This window comes from Caretta caretta, chromosome 15, assembly GCF_965140235.1.
Source record: "Caretta caretta isolate rCarCar2 chromosome 15, rCarCar1.hap1, whole genome shotgun sequence".
NCBI classification, from domain to species: domain Eukaryota; kingdom Metazoa; phylum Chordata; order Testudines; family Cheloniidae; genus Caretta; species Caretta caretta.
In genome coordinates this window covers 9,198,401-9,224,069 of record NC_134220.1, presented here as the reverse complement: position 1 = coordinate 9,224,069, position 25,669 = coordinate 9,198,401, and the positions used below count along the sequence as shown (strand labels likewise).

The following is a 25,669-nucleotide window of genomic DNA, read 5'->3' as shown; positions in this document are numbered from 1 at the left end:
GGATCCCCACTCTTCTTAACACACAGCCCTGAGATGGTGTCATGAAGTGCAGTGAAAACAAGACAAAATCTATTATCACAGAACAGTGATTCAAGTGCTGGAGAGTAGGAATATTGGAAAGAAATGGTTACATATAAAACAACGTAACATGTTTTCTCAAGCCTAAACTTCCCTAACAAGGCATTCTGCTATCTCCTACAGGCTAGCTTACTCCAAGTCCTTTTCCAAGCATCTTCAACTTGGTTGGCTTAGATTCCTTCTCATAAGATAAGCCTGCTGGCGGCTTGTCCTCACAGATTCAAGGACACCTGTGGGTTCATCTGCACCCCAGATATAGTTTCAAAAGTGCATTTTCTTATTTCTAAACAGGAGAACCCCAGTGTTTTTGTTTTTTTCTGCAAGTTCTGCTATCTATTGATTATCATTTTGCTCAGACTGTGAATGGGCATCCATTGTGAACCATACACTACTCATTTTGCACATGACCAGCCAGAGAGAGAAGCATCTCTTCCTGACAGGAGTATGTGGATCACCTCTTGGTGACCCAGAGGTCATAATTTTTTGCATATATATAATATATATAACGATCTAAGAAAAAAGAATGGTTCCAACCATTATATATATGGAGACATGTTGAAGAGAGGAAAGAATTAAAGAAAAGATTTCCGCAAGAATGAGACAGCAATAAAAGAGTTACTCTGCAGCAAGAATATATGGACAAAGACAAGAAAGTTAAAAGATCAGCCAGAAGAGATAAGAGAGAATGGATGGAAAATAAAGCAAGAGAAGCAGAGGAGGCATATGGGAGAGGTGATTTTAAAAATATGTTGTCTAGTATCTAAACAACTGACATCACAATTTTTGAACCGTTGTAGCATTCTGAAGGCTTGAGATGGTACAATTTTAACGACAGAAGAAGGACAAAGAGCTCATCGGATGGAACGTTTCCAGGTTGGGCCTACTCACTAACATGCGCTGAGAACCTCTAACACACACTGAGAAATGTGACGGAATAGTGGACTTGTATCATTAGAAGTAATTGCTACTGAGGAAGTAAGGCTTTGTCTACACTACACAGCTTTAGCGACATGGCTATGTTGCCACAGCTGTGCCACTAAAAGTCATGTAGTGTAGCCGCTGTTTGTCGGCTCTCCTGCTGACAAAAAATTTCCACCCCCAACGAGCAGCATTAGCTTTGTCGGCAGGACAATGCGCTGTTCACACTGGCACTTGTCACAGCAAAACTTTTGTCTTTGGGTGGTGGGGGCGGGGGTTTAACACCACTGAAAGACAAAAGTTTTGCCATTCAATTGCCAGTGTAGCCTGAGGCTGTAAACCAACTGAAGAGCGGTAAAGCACCAGGCTATGCCAAGGCAGATGCTTAGATGTTAAAATCTGGAGGAAATGATGGTGAATTACATGTGCAGGTTGTACAAGATGGCTTGGGAAAAGGAGATCTGTCCAAAAGATTGGAGAAAAGGTGTTATCTGCAAAATCCATAAAAGTGGACAAAGCTTTTATCCAATAATAGGAGAAGGGCCACACTCCCACATGTTCGTGGAAAAGTGGTTTGCATTATTGTTTTGAATAGAATGAAAACCACCATTGATAAAGTGCTCAAGGAAGAACAGGCTGGATTTCGCTCTGGTAGGTCACATTCAGACCAGATTTTCACCTTGAGAAGACTTATTGAGAGAGGCTTAGAATATCAGCAGCAGATGGTTTTTAATTTCCTTGATTTTATGAAAGCATTTGAGAGTGCCACAGATAAACCCTCTGCAAGTGCCTGAGTCACTATGGAACTCCAGAAAAGATTGTTAATTTGATAAAAGCTTTGTATGATGAGTGTGCATGCTGCCTCTGGACAGAGATGGGGGACACCAAATGGTTTAATATTGTTTCTGATGTAAGGCAAGGTTGTGTACTATCCCCACTTCTCTTCTACATTGTCATATAGTCCTTATAAGAGTGTCAGCTGCTGCCAATGACAGTTGGTTGCTTGGGCAAGAGATAGGCTGCAAGACTTTTTGCAGGTGATCTAGTCAACTGGATACCAACTCAGACGGAATGAAAAGACTCTTCATGAACATAAAGGCAGAAGCTGCCAATGTGGGACTTTCAGTATCAGTTAACAGAAGACCAAAACCATGGAAATAGGAGAGAATGCTGTCAACACTGACAGATGTGTGACTGATAGAGAAGAGTATGAAACAGCTGATGACTTTGTCTATCTTGGAAGTACAATATCTGCTAATGGCCAGCTCATGGAAGAAGTGAAGGCAAGAACTGACAAAGCCAGTAGATCATTTCCCCATTTGCCAAGCATCTGGAGGAGTAAGAAGAAACTTTTACTCACTAAAATGAGGTTGTACAATCCTATTGTCCTTCCATCACTATTGTATGCTGTGGAAGCATAGCAGATGGTGGAAGTACACAGACAAGGAAGCTGAATGCATTCCACCAGCATTGTTTAAGAAGAAACTTGGGAGTTCGCATAACCAGTGTGGAAGTGTTGCACTGCATAGCCCAGCAGACTGTAGACTCAACAATCAGACAGAGATGACTGCAAGCTGGTCATGTCATCAGGCTACCTGTGGCAAAAGCACAAGGTACACCTTCGATTGGGTCCCACCTGGACGGAAGAGAGGCCGTAAAGGACAAAGAATGACTTACTGCAGGACAATTTATGATGGAGCCAAACACCTTGCTCTGGACAGACAGCAGTGGGAAATATGGGTTGCCTTATGTGTCATTAGGCAGAGGAAATTCTAAAGCTGATGTGGAGCAGGGATTTGAACCCAGGTCTCCTCCTTCTCAGATGAGTACCTTCATCTCTGGTCTATGGGACAGTCTGCTATAGGGCTCAGTCTTTCCTCTTGAAGCCTTCTCACTTTGTATGAACTATAAACAGTCATGGGGCCAAAGACAGAATGACTCCCTATGCCCGGGGCTAGGGCATGCACTTGGGAGGTGTTCCAGTGACTACTTGATTATTTATACAAAGTGGAACAGCGCCAGCAGGAGAGACTGAGAGAGGCCCACACCAGACTACCCCATTGCCTGGTGGTTAGGGCTCACACCTGGGAGGTGGGAGACCTAAATCCAAATCTTTGCTCCACGTCAGGGAGAGGGGTGAGATTGAACCTGGCTCTCCCACATCCTAAGTGTGCAAACCACTGGGTGCAGCTATCTGTGACGTGAGGCCTGAGGTAGTAGACATGCTCAGAATATACCTACCAGATCAATCCCCACAGGCAAACTAGGCGAGGGGAATGCAGAGTTTGAGGATCCTGCTGGTGATTAGGTGTGAGCTAGGCACCTGGCAGTTGTGTGTATGTCCAGCAGTGGAAGTTTAGACACCTAGGGACTGCAGTCCCTGCAGGGTTAGGCAGCAGTTGATCAGGGGTTTTGAGCACCTAAATTTTGGACTTAGGCCCCTAAATCCCTTTGTGGATCTATCCCTAGGAAAGCAAAGCAACTGCAGAGTCCAGGTCTGATGACAGGTTTCAGAGTAGCAGCCGTGTTAGTCTGTATCCACAAAAAGAAAAGGAAAGGAGTACTTGTGGCACCTTAGAGACTAACCAATTTATTTGAGCATGAGCTTTCGTGAGCCACAGCTTGAGCTGTGGCTCACGAAAGCTCATGCTCAAATAAATTGGTTAGTCTCTAAGGTGCCACAAGTACTCCTTTTCTTTTTGCGAATACAGACTAACACGGCTGTTCCTCTGAAAAAAGAAAAGGAGTACTTGTGGCACCTAAGAGACTAACAAATTTATTTGAGCATAAGCTTTCGTGAGCTGATGAGAGATGCATATAGGTGAATGTAATCAGCATTGTGATAGCTTTAGAGCTGGTCAGGAAGTATTGTCCCCGCTCCCCTGCAAATTTGACTGAAGTCTTAGTTATTTTAATTTCCACCAGTTTTTCAGGTTTTCATCAAGAGCAGGAGTTCGGTTTTTGACTCAGAGATGGACTCCAGAGATGGACTCTCTCCTCCCACTGTCAGTTTTCCCAGAAAGTTTTGCAACCCAGTTCTAGATAACTCTGCATCCCTGACAGCCTCACCTCACATACAGATCAAGCAGGAGGGGTGACAGACCAGAAACTTGTGATGTTCCACTGAAGAGTGCCCTTGGGGCAGATGTGCCCCTGAAGTTTACCTGTGGAATGTCCTAGTCCAGGCTGCACCACTAATGCAAATGAAACTTCTAAAACTGGAGCAGGCGAGAGTAAGCACCTAAAGCTAATCCCATAAGATCAAGATCAAGATCAAGCTTCTGAGACACACCATGCTTCCCGGCTACACCGCACAGCCAGGCTAAAATAAGCCCCTAAACGATATTAAAACACACAAGAGGAAATGAGCTCCTCAACACTAGACCGGACTTCTGACTCAACTGAGCTCCCCAACTAGATACAAGCAACCACACAGCTAAACCAGACTTCTCCCCAAGCTGTCCTTTCGAACAAGTGTAAGTGCCTCGTTCCTGGAGCAGGCTGTACACTCTCTTAACCCCACCCCTGGTAGGAACAGACCAATCAGTCCCTTCCGCCTGCCGAAAAAAAAGTCTTGTAGCCAGCCAGAGCCCTTTTAGTTTTGAGCAAATGCCACTAACCTGTTGCCCCAAGGTAAAAAAGGAGGAAAATCTGCAGTTGCAAACAAAGGCTAAAATTAGTCTCTGGGGTATTAACAGGAGTGTCTTATGGAAGACACAGAAGGTAACCCTCCTGCTCTACTCAGCACTGGCGAGGCCTCAGCTGGAGTACCGTCTCCACTTCTGTGCACCCCCATTTAGGAAAGGGGTGGACAAATTGGAGCGAGTCCAGAGGAGTGCAACAAAAATGATCAAAAGTTTAGAAAAGCTGACAGTGATGATAGTCTTCAAATATGTTCAGGGCTGTTAGAAAGAGGCTGGGGAGCCATTGTTCTCAGTGCTCATGAAGGTAGGACAAGAAGGAATGGGCTTAATCTGCAAACAGGGAGATTTTGATTAGATGTTAGCAAAAACTTTACAACTCGAAGGGTAGTTAAGCTGGAGCAGGCTTCCAAGGGAGGCTGTGGAATCCTTGTGGTTGGAGGTTTTTAAGTCCAGGCCGGACAAACACCTGTCAGGGATGGTCTAGGTTACTTGGTACTGCCTCAGGGCAGGGGGCTGGATTTGATGACCTCTTGAGGTCCCTTCCAGTCCTATCTTCCTATGACTTTATGATTTTTTTCCTGGTAAGAGCAGTAAGAAGAAGAAAAAGGAGGTGTATCCCTACTGCGTGTGCTGGGTAATCAGGCTCTTTTCCTTACTGGGACTTGGGACTATTAAAAGATTTTAATACAAATAATGATGACCCATTTAACCTCTGATGAACCTCCCTCCTGGGTCTTCACAGTCCGAGTCTGCAATAACTCTCATGGTGTTCTGACCGCGTGTGGGGCAAGGGCACGGCGCTGGAATGGGATCGTGTGGGAGTTTCAGATCAGAAAACAAGCATTGTGGCCTTGTGTGGGTGTGCTGTTCAGCAGTGGGGGAGTCGCATTTCAGAGAGTTCTGTGTCCCTCTCTGGGCCTTTCCCTGTGTAGGGCTAAGCCAGGCACGCCTGGCCCTCTGCATGGCAGATTCAGGCCCTCACACCTTGTTTTTAATACCAATGGAGGGCACTTTCTTGTCCTTCTGAAAGGGAACCATAGCAGCAGCAGGAAGGTATTTGGTGCTTGGCCAGCTTGTTCAAACATTGTTACCAGCTCTGGGAGTTCCCGGGGTAGGCAGTGAAAGTAGGGGCTAGTGCATTTTCTCTTTAGACTTTCATAAGCTTGGAGGCAAAGGTGTTGTCCAAGCCCCCGTGTTCCTATGAATCTCTGTGAGTGCTTTTCCTCTTGAGTGCCTTGGGAGCCTGACCAAAGTGCACAGAAAAGAAAAAACAAACAAGCTGGGACTTAAGCTCCTTGTGGGAGTGTAATGAGAAATATGTGTGTTGGGGAGCCATGGGGCCAGTTAACAGGACATAGCTGCTTCCTTCCCACTGCACCACCTGTTGGTAGAAAGAATCAGCTGTGTTTAGCCATCTGTTCTGGACGACAGGTGGGGCTTGTTCCCCTAATAAGAGTGAGAGGCGTCACTTTACCAAGTGCAGCCTTGGAGGACCCTGTGCTTGCACAGGTGTAACTAGGGCAGCATTGGGCTTGCAGAATCTATATGACTGATGACTCTCGGTGCCTAGGCTGAGGGGTTGCTTACTGTAAAAGCCTTGTCTGTTCTTGTAAATGGATCATGCTCCCCTAGAGTAGCTGAACAGGGGGTGTTGCTGGTCATAGTAAGACCATGGTGAGCAGGGCCTTGGGTGGTCTCTGTGCTTTGGGGAGGATTTCCGCTGTGGGCAAACCTGGTGGCCTCCTTGTCATTTGTGGGTGACATACACCTACTTCTCCCTGCTCCCCAATGGGCTCCTTGGAGACTTGCTCCCCTCCCAACAGATGGCTTCTGCTGTGATCTGCCCAGACAGGGGAGTGAAGTGACTAAAGTGAAACAAGGGCAGCTGAATTGCTGTGCTGAGTGCTTGCAGCAGCCAGAGTTCAAAAATGATGAAGCAGTCGTTCCACTGTGTCTGTCCAGCTCTTTCTAACGCTCCCATGAGAGCCGAGGGTTAGCAAACTTCCACGCAGCCCAGCAGTGTGGTGTGAGTGGGGAATGTCCTCAGATGGCCTGGGTTTATCCAGGTGCAGGGAAACAGAAGCAAGTCCTTGTTGTCCAGAACAACTACCTGTCATAAATATAAAGGGAAGGGTAAACCCCTTTGAAATCCCTCCTGGCCAGGGGAAAGCTCCTCTCACCTGTAAAGGGTTAAGAAGCTAAAGGTAACCTCGCTGGCACCTGACCAAAATGACCAATGAGGAGACAAGATACTTTCAAAAGCTGGGAGGAGGGAGAGGGACAAAGGGTCTGTCTGTGTGCTGCTCTTGCCAGGGACAGAACAGGAATGGAGTCTTAGAACTTTTAGTAAGTAATCTAGCTAGGTACGTGTTAGATTATGATTTCTTTAAATGGCTGAGAAAAGAATTGTGCTGAATAGAATAACTATTTCTGTCTGTGCATCTTTTTTGTAACTTAAGGTTTTGCCTAGAGGGGTTCTCTATGTTTTTGAATCTAATTACCCTGTAAGATATCTACCATCCTGATTTTACAGGGGGGATTTCTTTATTTCTATTTACTTCTATTTTTTATTAAAAGTCTTCTTGTAAAAACTGAATGCTTTTTCATTGTTCTCAGATCCAAGGGTTTGGGTCTGTGGTCACCTATGCAAATTGGTGAGGCTTTTTATCCAACATTTCCCAGGAAAGGGGGGGTGCAAGTGTTGGGAGGATTGTTCATTGTTCTTAAGATCCAAGGGTCTGGGTCTGTAGTCACCTAGGCAAATTGGTGAGGCTTTTTACCAAACCTTGTCCAGGAAGTGGGGTGCAAGGTTTTGGGAAGTATTTTGGGGGGAAAGACGCGTCCAAACAGCTCTTCCCCAGTAACCAGTATTAGTTTGGTGGTGGTAGCGGCCATTCCAAGGATAACGGGTGTAATATTTTGTACCTTGGGGAAGTTTTGACCTAAGCTGGTAAAGATAAGCTTAGGGGGTTTTTTCATGCAGGTCCCCACATCTGTACCCTAGAGTTCAGAGTGGGGGAGGAACCTTGACACTACCCAATTTGCAATGTTTGTCCTCTTACAAAAGTCTTGTGATTTTTTTTAAAGCACTTCTTATGTAAGAATAAGAAACCTTTTTAAGGGGCATCATCGAGTTAAATATTATACTTGGGTCAGGATGTCTTTTTACCTGCTCTTCTAAGCAACATGTCTGATTTCGAGCCCTGCAGGAGATTGAACAGTCAAAGGCTCTACCTCGCTTGTCCTTGAGTGGACTGTGCCCTTTGTGTGCGGTCAGTTTCACTGGTTCCCTGGGAGAGGTGTTTGTCAAGTCTCAGAAGGACACTGTCCCTGCTGGGCTGGGAACGCTGAGCGCAGCTGTGGGTGGTGCGCTGGCAACCGGAGGCCCCAGTCAAGATCCGAGTCCTATGGTGGGAGGTACAGCGCCTAGCACAATGGGATTCTGATCTTGACTGGGGCCTCCGGGTGCTCGTGCGGCACCAGCCATGTGCTGGGTGTTCCTCCGAGCGGTGCTTTGGGTCTCTCCCAGAATGTCACTGGAGCAGTGGGTTCTTATAAAAGATTGTAAAACCATAAAGCTTGGCAGGGGGGATTCGGGGACAGACGCCATACCGGACCCGACCGCTAATTTTAACAAAAACGGACTACAGTTGGAGTGGAGGTGTGTGTCTTTTAGGAAAAAGGCCTTGTGAAAAGAACTCGAACTACTGTGTTCGTTCCGACCTCTTTCCCCCTCTCCCCCATTTTTCAAACACTGCTGATTTTAAAAGGGCTCTAAAGTCAGAAGGGGAGGAGGAGGAGCAGGCACCTCTAGCGTTCAGAGTCCTTGCATGTCTGAGCTCACCTACAGGGCCCTTTAGGGAATGGGACAAGACACACTTCTTTTGCTTCGGTTCTGTCCTTGTTTTGGGGTATCCATTGTCTGTAACTGATCTGTGCAGGGTTAGGAGGGTAGGTGCTATAGAAATCAATAAAACAGTCAGCAGCTCACACGGCAGCTCGTGTGCTGGCTTCTGCTGCTTTGGGAGCAGGTGTCAGCCTGGTGGAAATAAAGGAAGAGTTTGGAAACCCCAGCCTTTCTTTCAAATAAAGTTACAGATCCCCTGGCTGAATTTTCACCCACTTAGGGCCCAAGCCTGCAACCAGTTTCCCTAGTGATGTCCATGGGAGTAGTCATACTACTTATTTATTGGTTTAGCTTTAAAATAATAAAAAGCCCATCCAAGAGACTTGGTGCTCTAACACATCATTAGCAGCACAGTAAAACCTCAGCAGTATTACAGTGACTATTTGAATGGGAACACCTTTCCTTTCCAGCTGCCCCTCTGGGAAGCACCCTCAGCTCTCTCCAACCACTTTTGCAGAGTGCCCAAAGGTCACCAAGACAGGCTGAGAATGGGGCCAGGAGCATCCTCTGGTCTATAATGGGGGTGGGGCGGGGAGGAGGGGATCTAGCTCAGGTGCCCCTGCTGGCCATAGCTGTGGCCGTATGACATGGGGAGAGAGTCCATCCCTTCGGTAGGCTGGTCCCAGGCTTGGAGGAGTGTGGGTTTGAGCACTCAGTCCGTTGGTGCCCGTTTCTGCAACAATCGGAGCAGAACGGCTGCTGGCAGCCAGAAGCTGAAAACCTCAAATCCGTTTCAGAAGTGCTCTGCCAGTGCGATGGTCTGACCATGCTCCCACTGACTCAACGGCAAATCTGTCTTTGGCTTTGGTAGCAGCAAAGTGGAGCTCTAGGTTTGTGAAGACCAACTGCAGGGTGGAGGGCCCAGTTCTTAAATGCTGATGGCACTTGACTCTCCCAAGGATTAATAAGCATGTCTCTGGGGTGAGATCAAGCAGGGGGAAAGGTCAGCCTGGCAAAGGAGGTTTTGGAAGTACTTTAAGAGCGTGTCTCCTACCTCACTGACGCCTGTCGTGTCACTGGTGGGATGCAGGTCATAGAACTTGCTTCCCTGTGACTTGTTTCAAACACTCTTCTGTGGCTTCGAACTTGAGAGAGGTGAGATGAGCCCAACAACTCTTCCTTAAGGCGACACTGTCAGGTCAAAAAGCATAGGCCTGATTCCCGCCTTGTACCGTTCTGTGCGCCTCGTACTGCGGAGTTGTTTCCACCTGTGCACAGTGGGTTCAGACTCACAGGTTGGCATTTCCTGCTGGCAGCATTGGCAGGGCTGTAAGCTCGCTTTGCACTGGGGTGAGGACTGCACAAGATACCAGGGCACGGAGAATGGGGCCTCACGTTCTTAAGAAGCAGATACCCTTCAGGCGATTTATTCAGCACCTTCTGATGATTACAGCAAAGGAACTTGAAACTCCAGCTCTCTTTTCACCGTTGGTGCTGCTTGTTTCCCTTTTGCCCGGAGTGCTGAACTAGACAAGTCAGTTTCACTCTTGGACTCTTGTACAGAGCTTCCCAGCCCTGGGGATCACTGGGATCTTTGCGGAAGAGATCCCCTCTCCCTGACCTGTGCAAGCAGGCGCTATCAATGGATTACTCCACTAGCGCCACCCCCCCATCCCAGGCTGCTACTGACCGGCTCCACTCAGGGCTCCTCAGTAGCTGCCATGGGTGCAACCCTGCTGGAGCCAATTCTGCTTCATGCATAGATTGTCCTCAAGCGGAGGTGGGAACAGTTCTGCAGAGACGCTGCTGTCGAATCTTCTGCTCTTGGTCTTGCTCCTCCCCGTACGCCAGGAAAGGGGTATCCCTAGAGAGCACTCCCCTGTGTCCCTGAAAGATGAGCTCTGCCTGCAGGAGAGCCCCTTGCGGGGTGCACATGGAGGAGATGCTTTGGCCCAGTGTCTCTACTGAAGCTAAAGTAGAGCCGTGAGGCTCCACCTGGCTAGCTAAGGACCCCTGCCCAGGCCCGTTGCTAGCAGGGGACGTGGATGTGTGGTTCCCCTTTGCTGGCCAGCAAGGGAGACCAGAGACCTGGAGACAGCTTTGTGGTTGGGGCGGTGAGTCAGGCAGCCCCGGACTCCCAAGCTGGATTCTCCTTGTGAGTAAATCCACCAACTTCAATAGCATGACTGCAGATGTATAGGCTGGAGTGTAACAACAGGATCCGGGTTCCTGCTCAGCCGCCCCCTTTTCCCAAGTCTCCACCTTGACCCCAGACTTGGGAGACCCCCTGCCTGCTCATATTTAAAGCAACAATTACAAAATAATGTTCAGTCCTCAGTTAGGATCCCTTATTGATGCTGGCAGCCCAGTTACCCTGCATGCTGCCGACCCCCTGGACCTGGCCAATAATACCATCCCATCCGAGAAGCGAGCAAATCACTTCACAGCAGAAACCTGGAAAACCTCACTTTAAAGACTTGCTAGGAGTCTGCACCTGTCGTGTCTCCTTTGCAGCCCCTACTCCTGCTCTTAATATCTTTTAATTCCCCCCATGCCAAAACCCACAGTGTACATGTAATCTAGGTCACGTTTTCCTAGTGTTTACATTGATGCATCTCCATTAGCTGGAATGATGTTCTACCTATGTGAGTGGAGAGATTGGCCCAAAGGACACACACTGTTGCTGCAATGCTAAAAGCGATACTTATTACTGAGGCAGCAAAAAAACCCTTAAACTATACTTGACAAAATAAATGAACAAAGCACATTGAGTGATGCATTACGCTAGGTTTTTCAGTTGTGTTCTTTTAGTTGTTAGCCTGCAAAATGTTAGGTTTTCTGGTGTGAGTGTGTGTTAGTATAAAAACAATATTCACTGATCACCCAGGCGCATGCTAGGTGTTATGAATAAAAGACACAGTCAGCGTCTCAGAACAACCCATGTCAGGCCCTGAGTCTGCATCACGGTCCGCTAAAACAGGCCCCCGGGGCAGTGCAGTGTCATGTTGGCTAATGGGACTTGGTGAGGATTTGTGCTTGTAAATCCTGGGGCACAATGGGGCCCACAGAGAGATAACAAGATAAGACAAACCAGAGGGACGTGATAGGGGAACAGGGCCAAGTATTACTAATCCAGTCCCTGGGTTAGCTGAGTGGCATTGCACATATCTTGTGGGGGGTATTTTTGTTGGGTTTACTTGGGGTGTTTTTTCTAATCCTTGCCAATTGCCTTTTAAAAAAAAATCCCAAAAACTTTAAGGTGCTATTTTGATCTCAGCTCTCTCTAACTCTAACACGTCTTTCCATGGTCCAGTTATGCAACCTTTACATTGGTGAGCACTTAAGCCGCAACGTAAGGGTAGCCAATCAAGCTCTGAAGTCAAAGGAAGTTCTGCCAGTGACTTCACCGGGAGCAGGCTAGCACTCACTATTTTTAGGAATGCCCTGGGTTTTACCCTTGTGGTTTTTGTAGCGCTGCACGTCACATGCATAGTAACGCATCGAGCAGGGGATGCTGTGGAAATGGGAAATGTTCAGCCAGGCATGTACGATAGCTTAGTACCACCTAGCGTTCCACAGAAGTGGCACAGAATCACCAAGCTGAAAGCCAGGAAAGGGAATTGCAGAGGGTTTCTTTCTGCGATAGTGTCTTAAATGAACCATATTATAAGCTCTATTTCAGTCTAACGCGGCCAGGTACTTAGCATCGTTCCAGTTCAGAATCTGAAAGTCTTTGTTGGCTAACTGCAGTTGTCAAGGGTGGCTGTGGAATGCTTTGAAATGTGACATGGACGGTCCTAGCTCTAAATGTATGTGTGACCGGCGAGGAGAAATGTAGGTCTGTCTGTGCACCGAGCACCAAAAGCCCGAACGGCTACCCCAGTCCCCTGCAAACTGAAATGTTGGGCTGATACCTGGTGGCAGACAAGTGTTACGTTAAGGGAGTGTCATTATCCCATTTTACTGAGGCAGAATGTTCCTTGGCTGAGGTCACGCAGCAGGGCCGTGGCAGAGACAGCGGCAGAATCCAGGGATCCTGACTGCCAGCCCCTTGTTCTGACCAAGAGGCCCTGCATCAGAGATGGCCAGGGCTGAAAGTGAAATTGCTCCTCAGGGCAGGGAACACATTCTTTGAGTCGCACCAGGAGGCACGTGGTGAGGTGTTGACAATAACAGTAATGAAGGGCTTTGATCCTGCCAGGCACTGAGTGCTGCGGCCTGGCCCAGCAGTGCACATAAGGGAAGCGTAGAAAATTTGTCAGGAGTCACGTTGCCTTCAGTGGGAGTGCTCAGCGTCACCCAGGAAAGGAAGGGAGCAGCCATGTCTCCACTCCAGGGCTTTCTCTGGGAAGGCAGGAGCTGTAAAGGGAACCTGTAGGGCAGGTTTTCAGAGCTTCCCATGGCGTGGAGCACTCAATTCCCAACTGAAAACGGAGTGTCCCTGCCTCGTCTCTGGCGGCAGCAGCTCCACTCCTCTCTCTGCAGGTGCTGTCAACATGGAGGCTGAGCTTGGGCTGAATTTAACCTTGGATGCTTGTGGCACCCACTGACGTTCATTCAACCCTCTGTGGTCTGCACGTGAAATGCACCGGTGCTGCCTCTGCACTGTAGGCTCGTCAAGTCTCCTGCGCTGATTGTAGACGTGGGCCCTGGCAGAGGGAGAGTTGAGCCGTTGGCTGCCCTGAGGACCGTGCGGGGATGGCGTATGAAATCTGCCACTGGGGAGTGGGCAGGTGTGAACTGACACGGCTCTGCAGACGCTCGATCCTTAGATGAGCGTCTGCAGAGCTCTTAAAAGAGGGAGGGGGGTGTTTGGATCCCTGACTTTCCAGTGGACAGTCCTGGGCTCCCATCCTACAAACTCTGATGCACACAAGAGTTACCCACAGGCACCAGCATTTGCTGGATGCGGGGGTCTTTCCAAGAACAGCAGTACAGAGCTGGCATTTCTGGAACAGAGCACTAAGCAAGGGGTGGACCTTCCCCTCCTGCTAACTCTTCTTGGGACCAGGAAGAACCAGGCGTGGGAACACTTACCTGGCAGGGGAGATACCATGATCACGAAGGTGGTTTTCCCAGGGTGAGGCTCATCCATTGCACTGCGGGTGTGCTGACCCCTGTGATTTCCCCAAATGTGGGAAACTCAACTGCATAATTTGTGGCAGTGGGGGATTGCGCCTGCGCTTTCCCCTGGAGAAGAAGGGGGAAAAAAAAAACACTGGAAACTTGGCGTTAGTAGTTTAGGAGCTGATTCTGACTTGTGTTGAGCAGCATTTTGCTCTATGAACAGTGCCCCTGACTTCAGTGAGGCCAGATGCAGAGTAAGACGCTAGTCGGTGTGACTGTGGGGGTTGCAGTGTGTATGGCAGGTAAGGACTCTGACCTCTCCAGCGACACGTGCCATTCTCGGCCATGCTGGGGTTTGGTTCCCGCAGGGCTGTGGGGTTGGCACATGCTCTGCATGGGTTTGTGCCTGTAAAGATGCAAATCTCAGGAAATATATGCAAATTAGCAATCCCTGGGGAGGTTGGCTGGCAGGTGTGGGATGCAGTGTTGAAACTCTTCAGTGTTAAGTGACTGGTTGCCCTTTGTCTGCAAAGACGGGGGACGTGGTAGCTTTGGGGAAAAGGGCAATGTGTGTGTGTGTGTGTTTGCTGTGTGCTGGCTGCCTCGAAACGCCTGTTCCCTTCTCTTCCAGAGCAAGCTGGTCAAGTACTTCAGCCGCCAGCTCTCGTGCAAGAGGAAGGTGGCCCTGCAGGAGCGCAATGCCAAGCTGGAGGGCTTCCCTCAGCTCCTGCACTGGTTCCGCATCGTGGACATCCGCAAGGAGGTCATGGAGGTAAGGAGCCTGCATGCACCCCTCAGCCTGGAGCTCCTGCCTCTTGCCTCTCCCTGCAAGCTCCACCCAGTTCCCTCCCTCCACCTCCTCATTGGTGCCTCCGCGCCTTCTTTCCTGGGGTGCCGCATTCCCCCCCTCCTGCCTCCTTGTGTGCTTCCCCTCCTGCAAATCCCTCCTTAGAGCTTGCAATCCTGCCCCCGCCTCCACACTCAGAGCAGGGTCTCTGGCTTTCTACGTGTCCCAGGTGCTGAGCTCAGGGATGGAGAGAGATCACTCGCCACCGTGAGGCCGTACCGTACAGTCCACGCACAGCGTGGCCTAAAGTCTCTGCTCCCGCTGGGCACAGCCAATTCCCAGGCGCACGAGGAGCTCCTCTCTTTTTTTTAAAAAAAAGAACTGAGGAATAAACCAAACCCAGCCCCTGGTCCTTGGCCATAGCTTTCCCCGGGTTGTGTGCCCTGACCCGCTCTCTTCTTCCCGCAAACAAGCCTGTAATACAATCTGAGGCGGAAAATGCCCCTTTTCAGAGGACGGCCTGGTTGCTCTCTCCACGTGGTGGCTCAGTGGGATAAGTGGGTTGAGTTCTCTGAAGTGCCGAAGTGACTCAGAGCCTGTCTGCACTGGGGCTGGAGGTGTAACCATATCAGTGCTGTCTCTGATTGAGCTGGCGTGCTGAAAATCGTGCAGCCGGGGCAGCAGGAGTCGGGGGCTGGGCTAGACAGCCCAGGACGATCCCCTCCGAGTCCATAGGTGTGTACTCAGGGCAGCTAGCCCCTCCCATGCTTGTGCTGCTCCGGCTACCCTTCTCTTTGTAGCATGTCAGCTCCATCACAGGTAGCTGTCGTCTCCAGCTGGAATTCCCAGCTCCAGGGCAGACACTCCATACTTTGGAAAACATTACTGAGCAGCAGTTAGGAAATAGCTAGGCTCGGGGAAAGCACAGCCTGAGATCTCAGCAGGGCTAGTGCTGGGCTTCGTCTTCCTGAGGTTGCTAGACAAATTAGTTTCCTGGAGTTTAAGGCCAGAGGAGACCATCAGGATTGTTTCGTGTGGCCTCCTGCATCACACAAGTCCGAGAAAGTGAGCCGGTCATTCCTGCTCTGAGCTCCGTTACTTGGGGTTGAACTATATAGTGTATGTTTTAGAAATATTTTAGAAGTTTCCTGTGTGTGGATCTTTCAGATGAGACCTTAAAAACCAAGGTCCTGTCTTGTCTGTATGGAATTAAATACCTTAGGGCACTAGTTTCACTAAGGGTGGGATTATGTCCCCATTCTCTTGTCCAAAATATCCCCTTCCTTTTTGCTTCCTCTGCTGTGGTGCAGTGTTCAAGGTGCTGTTAGCAGCTGCCCTCCAAACTGCATGGATTGAAGCAGAGGTCCTGTAGAAATATGTGACCAGGTAAATATAGACTGTATCCTTAATGCATTTGCACAAGAGGGCAGCGGTAAGGTTCTGCAGCTGTCTCTTGTGTAATTAATGCTCTCCTAACACACTCTTTTTTGGTAGATAGAATTATCTCTTCCCCTCCCTCCCCCCACACTTTAAAACATGCTGTCTGTATGGGTCTTTGTATGGATTTTTATGTAAGGTGCCTGTCCAGAGGGCTGCGGGGCTCAGCTGACTGGTGATGGGGCAGGGAATGTTCCAACTTGAGGTCAGTGGCTCATATCTGGCCCCCCTTGAAAGAGACTGAACGTGCTGCGTGTGAAGAGGTCTGGTGGTCTGTGTATGGTTCTTGGTGGGGAGGTGGCCAGGTTACAAAAGCCAGCAATACGCCTCGCCCATTGCCTGGCAGAAAGAGGCTACGGAGAAAACACCCTTTGCATTTCAGTAGCACCTTCTAGGCAAGTATTATGGTTTGCGACTCCCTTTGAAGCAGGTGGCCTCGTCATACACGAGGGAAGCCGAGGCACAGATGGTCTGAGTGGCTTGTCCAGAGTCACAGAACAAGGTAGTGGCACAACTGGGAGCAGAAACCAGGTCTCCTGACTCCTCATCCTCTGCTCTAACCACTAGGCTCTCTTTCCTGGACACATGCAAACTGCTCAAGCACAAAGCTGGCGGCGCGTGTGTGCCCTTCTGCTGAACTGGCCCCCAAACTTCTCTGCTTCAAGTTACCCTCTAGGCCCTATGGGCTTTGATCACTTGTCTTCTACCTACCCAGTTCCATAGCTCCCTCTTCTTCTGGCTGCTAGACGAGGGCAGAGGTCATGCTACTACTATCCTGGTCCCTGCAGCTGCTTCTCTTCCAGGCTTCCCACATTAGGGGCTCCTGAAGCCCCAGGGCCAGGCACACCTTGTGAATGCGGCAGCTTCAGCGAGGTGGGAAGCCCCAGGGAATGGGGTGCTGTCACCAGAGCCGCCAAAGGGCCGTGCAGTTGTGTCTGCTGCTGCCTCCAGAGCGGGGCCAAGGCTTCGTGTTCCTGAGTGCATGATCCCGTGAGGCATTGAAGCCCCTTGCAGAAGGCACTGAGCCCCGCTAGAATCCAAGGACTGTCCCCGATTCCTCCCCCTCTGAGTGCCTGTCTCTAACTGTGCGTCTCTGGCGAGGCTGTAGGAAACCAGCAGAGTTGGAAATGTCCTGAATCCCTGTAATATTTCATGCTTACATGGCACCTTTCATGCAGAAGGCTTGCCAAAGCGCTTCACAAACCACCATATATATGTAAAGAACCAGTGAGATGCAGCCTGCTCTGGGGAGGAGCCACCCTGCTGTGCAACACTGGGGAGAGGAGAGATTTTAGCCAAGGAGACTGAGGCAAAGCCTTACCTTGGGAGACATGCCAAGTGTGCTTTCGTGTCCTCCCGGAGCAGACAGGACCTTGACCTTTAAGGCCTCATTGAAAAGATCAAGGCTCAGCAAACAGCAGGGAATCCATTTATTGGAAGGGTTGAACTGGCTCTGCTAGGATTTGAACCTGTGACTCCAGGGAGTCAAAGTATTGAAAATTCAATACCTCAGCTACGAATCCCCATCCACATTAGGAGCTGCCCTCCCTGGGCTGGCCTGTCCCCGTTCACACAAGACCCCAGGAATTAAATGCAGCCGAACCACTGGCTGAAGATAACAGGATCCTTTTTACAATTAGATTTAAACACCTAGTCCCTATTTTGTAACCCCTAACTGGGGTGTAAGCCCCATGTTTGCCAGAGCTGGATTTTCATCATGCCTTTTATCAGGGTATTTAGTCTTTAGAATTAAACTATATTCTCCTCTTTTGTTTGTCCAGTGCTGCATTGGTTTCCATTGGGCCACTGTTATCTCTGAGTCCCCTGCTCTGCCTGGCTCCCCTAGTGCAGCCCACTGAGGGTGAGAATCATAGACTCTCAGGGCTGGAAGGGACCTCAGAAGGTCACCGAGTCCAACCCCAGCTCAAAGCAGGACCAACCCCTACTAAATCATTGCTGCCTGCCATGGGGTGACGCAGCCCGTCTAAGGGTGTGTCTGTACCACAGCTGGCAGGGAGCGTTCCAGCCTGGGCAGACAGGCTGATGCAAGCAGGGCTCGAGCTGGTGCAAAAAAATTAGCAGTGTGGATGCTGCGTATGTATGCGACCCCCGGGGTCGAAGCGGCAATGCCCACACCACTATTTTCAGTGTGCGAGGGTGAGCGAAGGTAGGGTGTGTCTGTCTGCCCCAGGCTGGGAGGCCCGCTCCCACCTGCAGTGCCTGGGGGAATCGGGCGAGGGGGGAATTGTAATTGGTGGTTGATGAACACCCAGAGGGCTTGATGGACATGATCTGTACCACCTGGGAAGAGTGTGGTCAGGTGGAAGAGGGAATTTAGGAAGGGGAACAAAAGCCAGGCAGGGGAAGAAGGCCCGGGGGGAGGAAGTGCTGGATCCCATCTTGGGAGGATGGGTTGGAGCAGACCCAGCGTGCAGGGGGTATAGCTGCAGGGGACAGGATCAACACCCGCAGTAGGCCTTGGAAGCGGGGCCAGGACTCAAGGGAAGCTGATGCTGTGAGTTAGGGGCCGGAAGAAAGCGCAGCAAGCAGTGTCCAGGGCAGCTGTTGGCCCTCCTGAGGAAGGGATGGAGAGGCCAGGTGTGGAGGAGGTGAGAGACCCAGACCCCAGCAGCGGAGGGACAGGTCGTTAAGTTGAGGACTGCTTGGTGGATGAGGCTGGGATGGGAGGGAAGCCCCAAAGGGACAGCAGGGCTTCCTGCCGTTGGCTGGAACGTGGGGGAAGGGCGTTGTGACACTGGAAGGGCGACGCTGCTCCAGAAAGGGCTGGACTTTAGGGGAGCCTGACTGGAGGGCCAGGTCCCAATCGCAGGAGCCTGTTGTGAAACCCACAAGAGCCGGCAGCCTGCCACAGACCAGCTTAGAAGTACCTTCTAAATGCTGAATGAAGCGAGCCAGCGCTGAGCCGAGTGGGGCACCCATTCGCTGCCTCCCTTCCTTCCACCCTGCTGCCCCACTCAACACCCCTCTCTCTAGCCAGGCTCCTGTGCAGCTCTCCTGCCTGTCCCGGACGGCAGCTCCTGCCTGCTCGCGAGCAGCAGTGTCCTCCCCTTCCGCAGCCACGTCATTGAGGATCTCCGAGCGCTTTCAGCACACTCCGGGAGCCAGGGCAAGGGCTTACTCCCATACTGCAGAGGGGTGGCAGGGGTACCGTGGTTCAGAGCGAGCTGCTTGCTCCGTACCACGTCCAGGGCAGACTCAGGAATGGAACCCAGGAGTCCTAACTCCTAGTTCCCCGCTCTAACCGTTAGAGCACACTCGGGACCTGATTCAGTGAGCACAGCTCCCGCTAGGCCACATTCAGCCTTAAAGGAAGCAAGAAAAAAATCCCACTGGAGTTACCGCCTCCCCTCTCCAGCTGGCAGGGAAGAGCACAGGAAGATGGGGGAGCTTCCCAAGACAGGCCGGCGCTGCGGGCCAGACAACCCCAGAAGAAAACGATTGCCCAGAGTTCAACTCTTCACCACCTCCCTCGTGAACAAGCCCTTTGCCTTCTCTCTCCTGGGAGTGAGGACTCTCTTAGCTCTCCAGCCGAGGTGGCTGTCGCTCTTTGGCCTCCCAGCTCTTAGGCAAGTCACTTTGCTGCTGGTTGCCTCACTTTCCTGGCTGGTGAAACGAGGCTGGGGTACTCAGCCTGCCTGCCAAGGCGGCTGGGCAGGGTAGCTAACGATATCGCTCTGTGGGATGGCTGGGCTTTCTAGAGGCCAGGCTTCCTGTCTCGGGGAAGTTGTGTGTTTGAGCCCTACAACAGGCATGGTGGCAGTGGTGGGGAGAGGTCGGTGCTGAGGAGATTGTGGCAAGAGGGCGGAAAAGGGAAGCAAGCTAGTCTTTTCCACTCTTCCCCATGAAAGTGGAAAAGATGGCTGCACGTCACCAGAGTTTCCACCAGGGGGCAGAATTGCTTCACTAACGGACTGTTCCGCACCAATCTGCCTGAGTCCTGTTGCAATACTGAACTGCGGAATGGAGAGATTTCTAGATTTCTCACCGTCTCGGAAATGCGGGGTTGCATTTTCAGTGGTGCGGCGGCTCTGCGATGCCACAGCAGCGAGAGGCAGCGTTGTCTAGTGGTTAGGGCCTGGGGGCTGTAGCTAGGACCTTTCCTGACCACACTACTGATTCGCTTTGTGAACCCAGGCAAGTTGCTCAGGCTAAAATGGTTACGTGTCTTTTTCCCCTGGGACCCGTCAGGCCTGACTGTCAGAGGTGCTGAGCACCCGAGCTCCCATTGACAGTGGCTGGAGCTGTGGGTGCACAGCACCTTGGTAACTCAGCCCCACAGCGTCTCCAGTTTAGTAGCTGCTCCGTGGGCTCTTCTGAAGGTGTAGGGTAACCTTTTCCATGCTTCAGACTCCTGCCTCGGTGCTTCAGAGCCTTCAATCAGAGGGGTTACGGGAGGGCCAAGCCTTGTCCTGCCGTGAGGTAGCCACCAGCAATCTCTCTCAGGGGCTTGAAATGCATTAAAACGAATGGGAAACCATTGGCAAATATTCTTCTAACTGCACTCTGCAGGCCAGGGCCTGCCTGGCTGGAACACCCCACCAGAGAAATGCCAGGCTGGCCTGGCATTCATTCCCCAGGTGACGCCAGGGGCAGGGTTGGACAAACGCAGTCCAGAGTCCTGGCACATGATGAGGTGGGGCATCCCCATGGCTCCGTCCCCCTCTCAGAGGCATGGCTAATGGCATGGGGTCTCCTTTCTTCTCCTAGGAGTGACAGCAGGGTCCCCATTCCATGGATGGGAGAGAAGTAATGACAAGAACAGGGGTCCATCCTCTCCCTGACAGGCAGGGGGTTCCCCTCAATACTTACCTCAGCAGTGGGAGTGTGTCTGCTTGCTGCTTTCCTTCCCCTACTCCACAGAGTCCTTAGTCAAGGTGGTGTGGGTGTGGTTCTCCAGAGCAGTTGGTCTGGGAGTTCACACTACATTGAGGTGCGGAGTGCAGTTCACACCTCTCCAAGCTATTGTTTCAGGTTCTCGGCAGACTCAGGCGGATGGGAATATATCAGCTACACTCAAGTCACATTTTCAGGCTTTTCTGCTCAAATCTGAAGGCTGGAGACTTTTGTTTTAAAGTGAAAACTGCAATTCTGATGCAGTCATGATGCAGTCACTGTAGGCGTGGGCTTGGCTAAGGCACACATGCCAGCTTCAGGGCCTCTGGAGTGGGGGGGAGTAAGAACTGAACTTCTCAAGGTCTGACTTGAGTTCAGTTTCTCTTCTAAATTTTGCCCCAGCACCAGCTGGATCAGCCCTGTGGAGCCCCGTGTTAGAATGGACTGGAATCCAGCGTAGTGCAGTGCCTTTCCCACTGCGCTGTCCCAAAGCGCTTGCCTTGTCAGGGGCGACTGCTTTTTTTGTTGGGCCCATCCAGCAAGGTGCTAAACACCTGCAACTCCCATTGACCACGGTGCGAGCTGAGAGCACTGTGCACCCTGTGGGATGGGACCCCTAATGGGCTGTAGTAGCTCAGCCAGCAGAGATAAATGTGCCTTTATGATGCTTACTCTCTTTGACTGGTATGGTCTCTCTTTCTCTCTCTACAAGGGTGGGTCAGTATTTCAGAGGTGTGGGCACTGGGGCATAGAGAGGAAAATGGACCAGACCAGGGTCACGTGGCGAGTCACTGGCTACATGTGGTACAGAATCCAGGTCTCCTGGATTCCAGACAGGGCTGTAATAGCTCAGAGTGCTTGGCAGGTTCACTGTGCTGGTGTTCTCCCCACCTCTTCCCTCAACGGGCTGTGGGGTTTTTAACTTCTGCCAGGACAGCAACCTGAGACAGAAAGCTGGGATCTTGGTTAGTATCTTGTCTACATGAGATCAGAAAGCAGCTGTTTGGCTCTGCATATTTCCGAGGCAATGAACCGTTCCTTAATGCCGAAGCTCCCTTTTTAGGAAATCTATCAATGCAGCTGTAGTTGCCTCCGGGATGAGAGTGGAGAGATTTCTTCCTGTGTGCATGTAACCGTCTACAAATAATTGAAAATAGTATAATAAAATTTCCAATCCCTACTCTGCACTGGTCCACAGGGTAATGACGTTTACTTGGAGTGTGTTTTTCATCCACTAGATATCTCTGGGCGGTATAGAGTTCCAGGTGTGATTGGGTCCTGGTAAACAACATGAGACAAAGCTGGAACTCGAGTTGCGTGGAAGCCTGTTTACATGTGCCAGTAGATGGTAGCAGGTTTCTTTCTTAAGTGCCTCCTCTGTAGGAAGGTCTGTGATTCCATGTGTCATGGCACAGGGGACGGGCTTTCCTGTCTCTATTTTCTGAGACTGATTTGCAGTCAGCTCTCAGGATGCTTCTCCCTCCCTCACCACTCTCCTGTCTCTCATCTCTAGGAAATCACCCCTGGCCAGCTGAGCCTGGAGGACCTTCTGGAAATGACTGATGACCAGGTCTGTGAGACGGTGGAGAAGTTTGGGGCCAACAGCGAGGAGTGCGCCCGGCTGAACGCCTCCCTCTCCTGTCTCAGGAGCGTCCACAAATCAGGTGAGGAAGGGCTGTGCAAAGCTTGCTGCTTCTGCTGGGTCCTGCGGGCTCACTCATCTGCTGGGGAGTCCTCTGAATATCTCTTGGAGCCCTAAGTGTTCCTTCTCCCTCACCCCAGTATTGACCACCCCCCCCTTGCCCCTGGCTGAGTGTGAGTCTCTTGGCCAGTCTAATCAATGTTAGTTCCAAGCTGGCTGGAGAGGATGGGCCTGCTGTCACTTCATGCCCCCCAGCACCGCCCAGGTGAGCATCAAAGGAGCTGGTGGTTTCCATCTAGGTCCTGTTGTGTGCAGCACCTGGGGCACCACTTGTTGTCTTGGTTGGAAGCTCCTGTGGCCTGCGTCCAGGCCGTGAATAAGCAGAGACTGTCAGTCTCTAAAGCTGTCAATCGTGTCCCTCTCCCTCATGCCTGGGGGAGATGATGGTGAGGGAATGCTCTGCCAAACCTCTCTGGATGGGGGCGGCTCAGTGACTTGCCCGTGAGTGGAAATGCTGGGGACACGTCTGACATGGTAGTGCGTGGCCTTGCCTGACCCTTGCCTGTGCTGGGAGCTGTTCTTGTCTCCTTACCAAGCTGATGTGTTCACGTTTGGCCTTTCTTTCTGGATGTTTTCTGCTCCCTTCTGGGATGTGAGGATCCGGAGAGAGAGAGAGAGAGAGACACGCGCGCTATCTGGGAGCAAAGCAGTTGGTGATCAAAAGTTATGACAATACAAATACAATGAGGTCTGAGGCCATCTGTCTCTCACAGCTTTGACAGCTCAGAAGGGGCCGGTCCTGGCTTCAGCTCACCAGAGACCAGGTTGGTAGTGCAATATGGATCTGGAGTCAGATCTGGATGCAAACTACCTCAAAGCTCAGGAGTGACTTGTCCCCAGGGTGCTGGACCATCTCTAGTCTGGATGTTTGTGAAATGCCCAGGACGTACTTCTGGTTTGGCCAACACCATGTTGAAATGTGACTCTCTGCTGGGGCTGCTGTTCTCCAGCCGTGTCATGGTCCTGTGTGAGCTCAGGCAAGTTGCTTAGCCCCAGATCCTGCAAACGCTTGGCTTGACACACTGAGTTGTCCCAGAAAGGCCATGAAGGGTGCTCATGGCCTCAAAGCTAATCATGTGCATAAGTGGGTGCAGCATCAGGGCTGTTGGCTCTCTGTTCTCCTGCTGGGAGAACTCGCCTATCCATCTCCCACGGCTCGGAAGTTTGCATTGTCAATGTTGGCAAAGCAATTTGGCATCTTTGGTGATGTGATAGAAGAGCCAAGTATCCTTACAGGGCAGTTACCCACGCTGGGGCTGTTGAGTACAAGCATGCAGCTGCAACAGGGCTAGGGGAAAATCTCCCCCCAGCTTGCTCTCTGCCTGGTGAAGTTCCCTGCACTTAACGGGAAGAAGGAACTATCGCGCTGTAAGGAAATGTTCTTTATTTAGCTACATCAGTCTTGGGTAAATCTGTGCTCCAAGCCTCCTTCGTCTGTCCCGCAGAGGGCACCAGAGGTCCTTGAGAGCGCCCTTCTATAAGGATGTGATACCGTTGCCATCTTCATGTACAGCAGGCTAACTAATGCATAAATGTGGAGCCAGGCTGCCTGAGAAACCAGAGGGGTTTTGCTGGAACTGAGGTTTCCTCCTAAAATGCGAAGGCCAAATCCAGCCTTTGCCTTGCATTCAGTGGGCCTCTCTGGATTTACACGCACCAGCACTGAATTTAGCCTGAGATCTTTACCGAAAATGAGTCTTGCTTAGTTCTAATCAGAAGCTTCATGCTGGGCCTGGTCCTCCAGGCCCTCCTATGAGTTCTTGGCTGTTTGCCTGTGTTGGGCCTGCAGGCTGGGCCTCCCTGTTCTCCAGCTGGCTATGAGTTTGGGCCCAAGGCTGAAGGCCTCTATGTGTAGTACATCCACTATTGAATTTCAGCAGCTATTTTTGTTTGTGTTCAGTCCTCTTTCCCCTTAAATTCCACCTGTCTCGACAATATCTGGTGGTAGAGAGTTCCACAGGGTAACTGAGTCAAACAGTATTTCCTTTTACATCTTTTAAAGGTATCTTCTTAATTTCAGTGAGCGTTGCCACAGCCCTGTGCGACCTTCTCTGCCCCATTCGTTCTCCTATATACCTGGATCTCCTTTAAACTAAACAGCCCCAGCCTTTTAAATCTGTTCTTGTATGGAATCTCCTTGGTGCCTCAGTTTCCCTGCCCTCCTGTGAACAGCATCTATAGCTGCTAATAGTAGAATGTACTTCATGCTCAAATTAGCCCAAGAGGTTAATTCTGCAGAGACACCCTCTGGTGCCTGGAGCCATGCTCCAAGGACTCCTGGTGTTTGAAGGGGGCAGCTGGCCAGTTACATCAGGAAAGGAGGCCAGTCCGGCCGGGCTGTGATAGGTAGGACAGTACTGTGGCTCCCTGTCTCATCTCTCACTCATGTTTGGTCAGCTTCTTTCTCTCTGATTTCCAGTATTTCATTCGCACCCACCAAAAATCTTTCCCAGCTCAGGCTGTCTGGGGGGATTCACAGCGGCATTGCAACCCCCATCCCCCAGGGAATAACTCCTGCAGGCATGGGGTCTCCTTAGCACGTTTTACATCTGGTGCTCAAACCTCTGTACAGCGCGGGTAGGTTTCACTGTACCCAGTTTACACATAGGCAGCCAGCCAAGCACTTTGCAAGTGGCCACTGATTTGGGTGCGGCTCGGCTTCAGTCTGATCTTTGAGGTGCTGAGCACCTGCAGCGCCCGTCGACTTCAGCTGGAGCTGTGCTGTGAGCACCTTTAAAATGGAGGGCCTGTGTGTGATGTTGGGCAACCCCAAAGTGGAAGTGGCCGAAGTCAGTGGGCACTGCTCCATACTACGTGTAAATTACTGCCCAGGGCTACCGAGCAGCAGCAGGCCAGTGGCAAAGCCGTGACTAGCACCCCGGTCTCCTGACTCCCAGTTCAGGGCCCTACCCAGGCAGAGCCATGACTCTGCTTTGCCAAGAGAGCCGGCGTACGGATGCCGCTAGCAATTATTCTGCCAGGTCCTCACCCTTGCTGACGCCCAGTAAAAGGCTGCACCGGGCTGGTGCTACCCGTGCCCCGGTGAGCCCTGCCCGAAAACGTGTGCCTGCCATATAAGGCAATGGAAGCGGAAGGCGAATTGGCACAGGCTGCATTGGTAGGGGTGACACCGAGCAATAGGTAGCACGCCTTTTGAAGCGGCGACAGGAGCCCCCATCCTAGCAATCTGGCAGTTGGAGTTTTTGCTGCCTTCCTTAAATCTGTGGTCCCTGGGCAAGGAGGAGTTCCCTATCGTGTAAATGGTGGAGGGCAGCTGCGACCAGGAATGTGCACTGGGAGCAGGGGGAATGCGATGGAAACACTTGTCTCAAAGG

General features: G+C 51.0%; 1 protein-coding gene and 1 non-coding gene across 5 annotated transcripts in view; both read left to right on the top strand.

Annotated features, from left to right (window-relative positions):
* Window positions 1–25,669, top strand: part of KSR2 (kinase suppressor of ras 2) — a 293,238-nt gene that overhangs the window by 19,656 nt on the left and 247,913 nt on the right. For all 4 annotated transcript variants that reach the window (XM_048821591.2, XM_048821588.2, XM_048821589.2 and 1 more), the window contains exons 2-3: window positions 14,186–14,326; window positions 22,146–22,296. In XM_048821591.2, coding sequence (XP_048677548.1) covers window positions 14,186–14,326; window positions 22,146–22,296 — 292 coding nt within the window. The remainder of the gene's footprint in view (window positions 1–14,185; window positions 14,327–22,145; window positions 22,297–25,669) is intronic.
* On the top strand, window positions 13,517–13,680 carry LOC125623263 (U1 spliceosomal RNA). Its single transcript, XR_007352947.1, has one exon. It is a non-coding gene; the product is annotated as a U1 spliceosomal RNA (small nuclear RNA).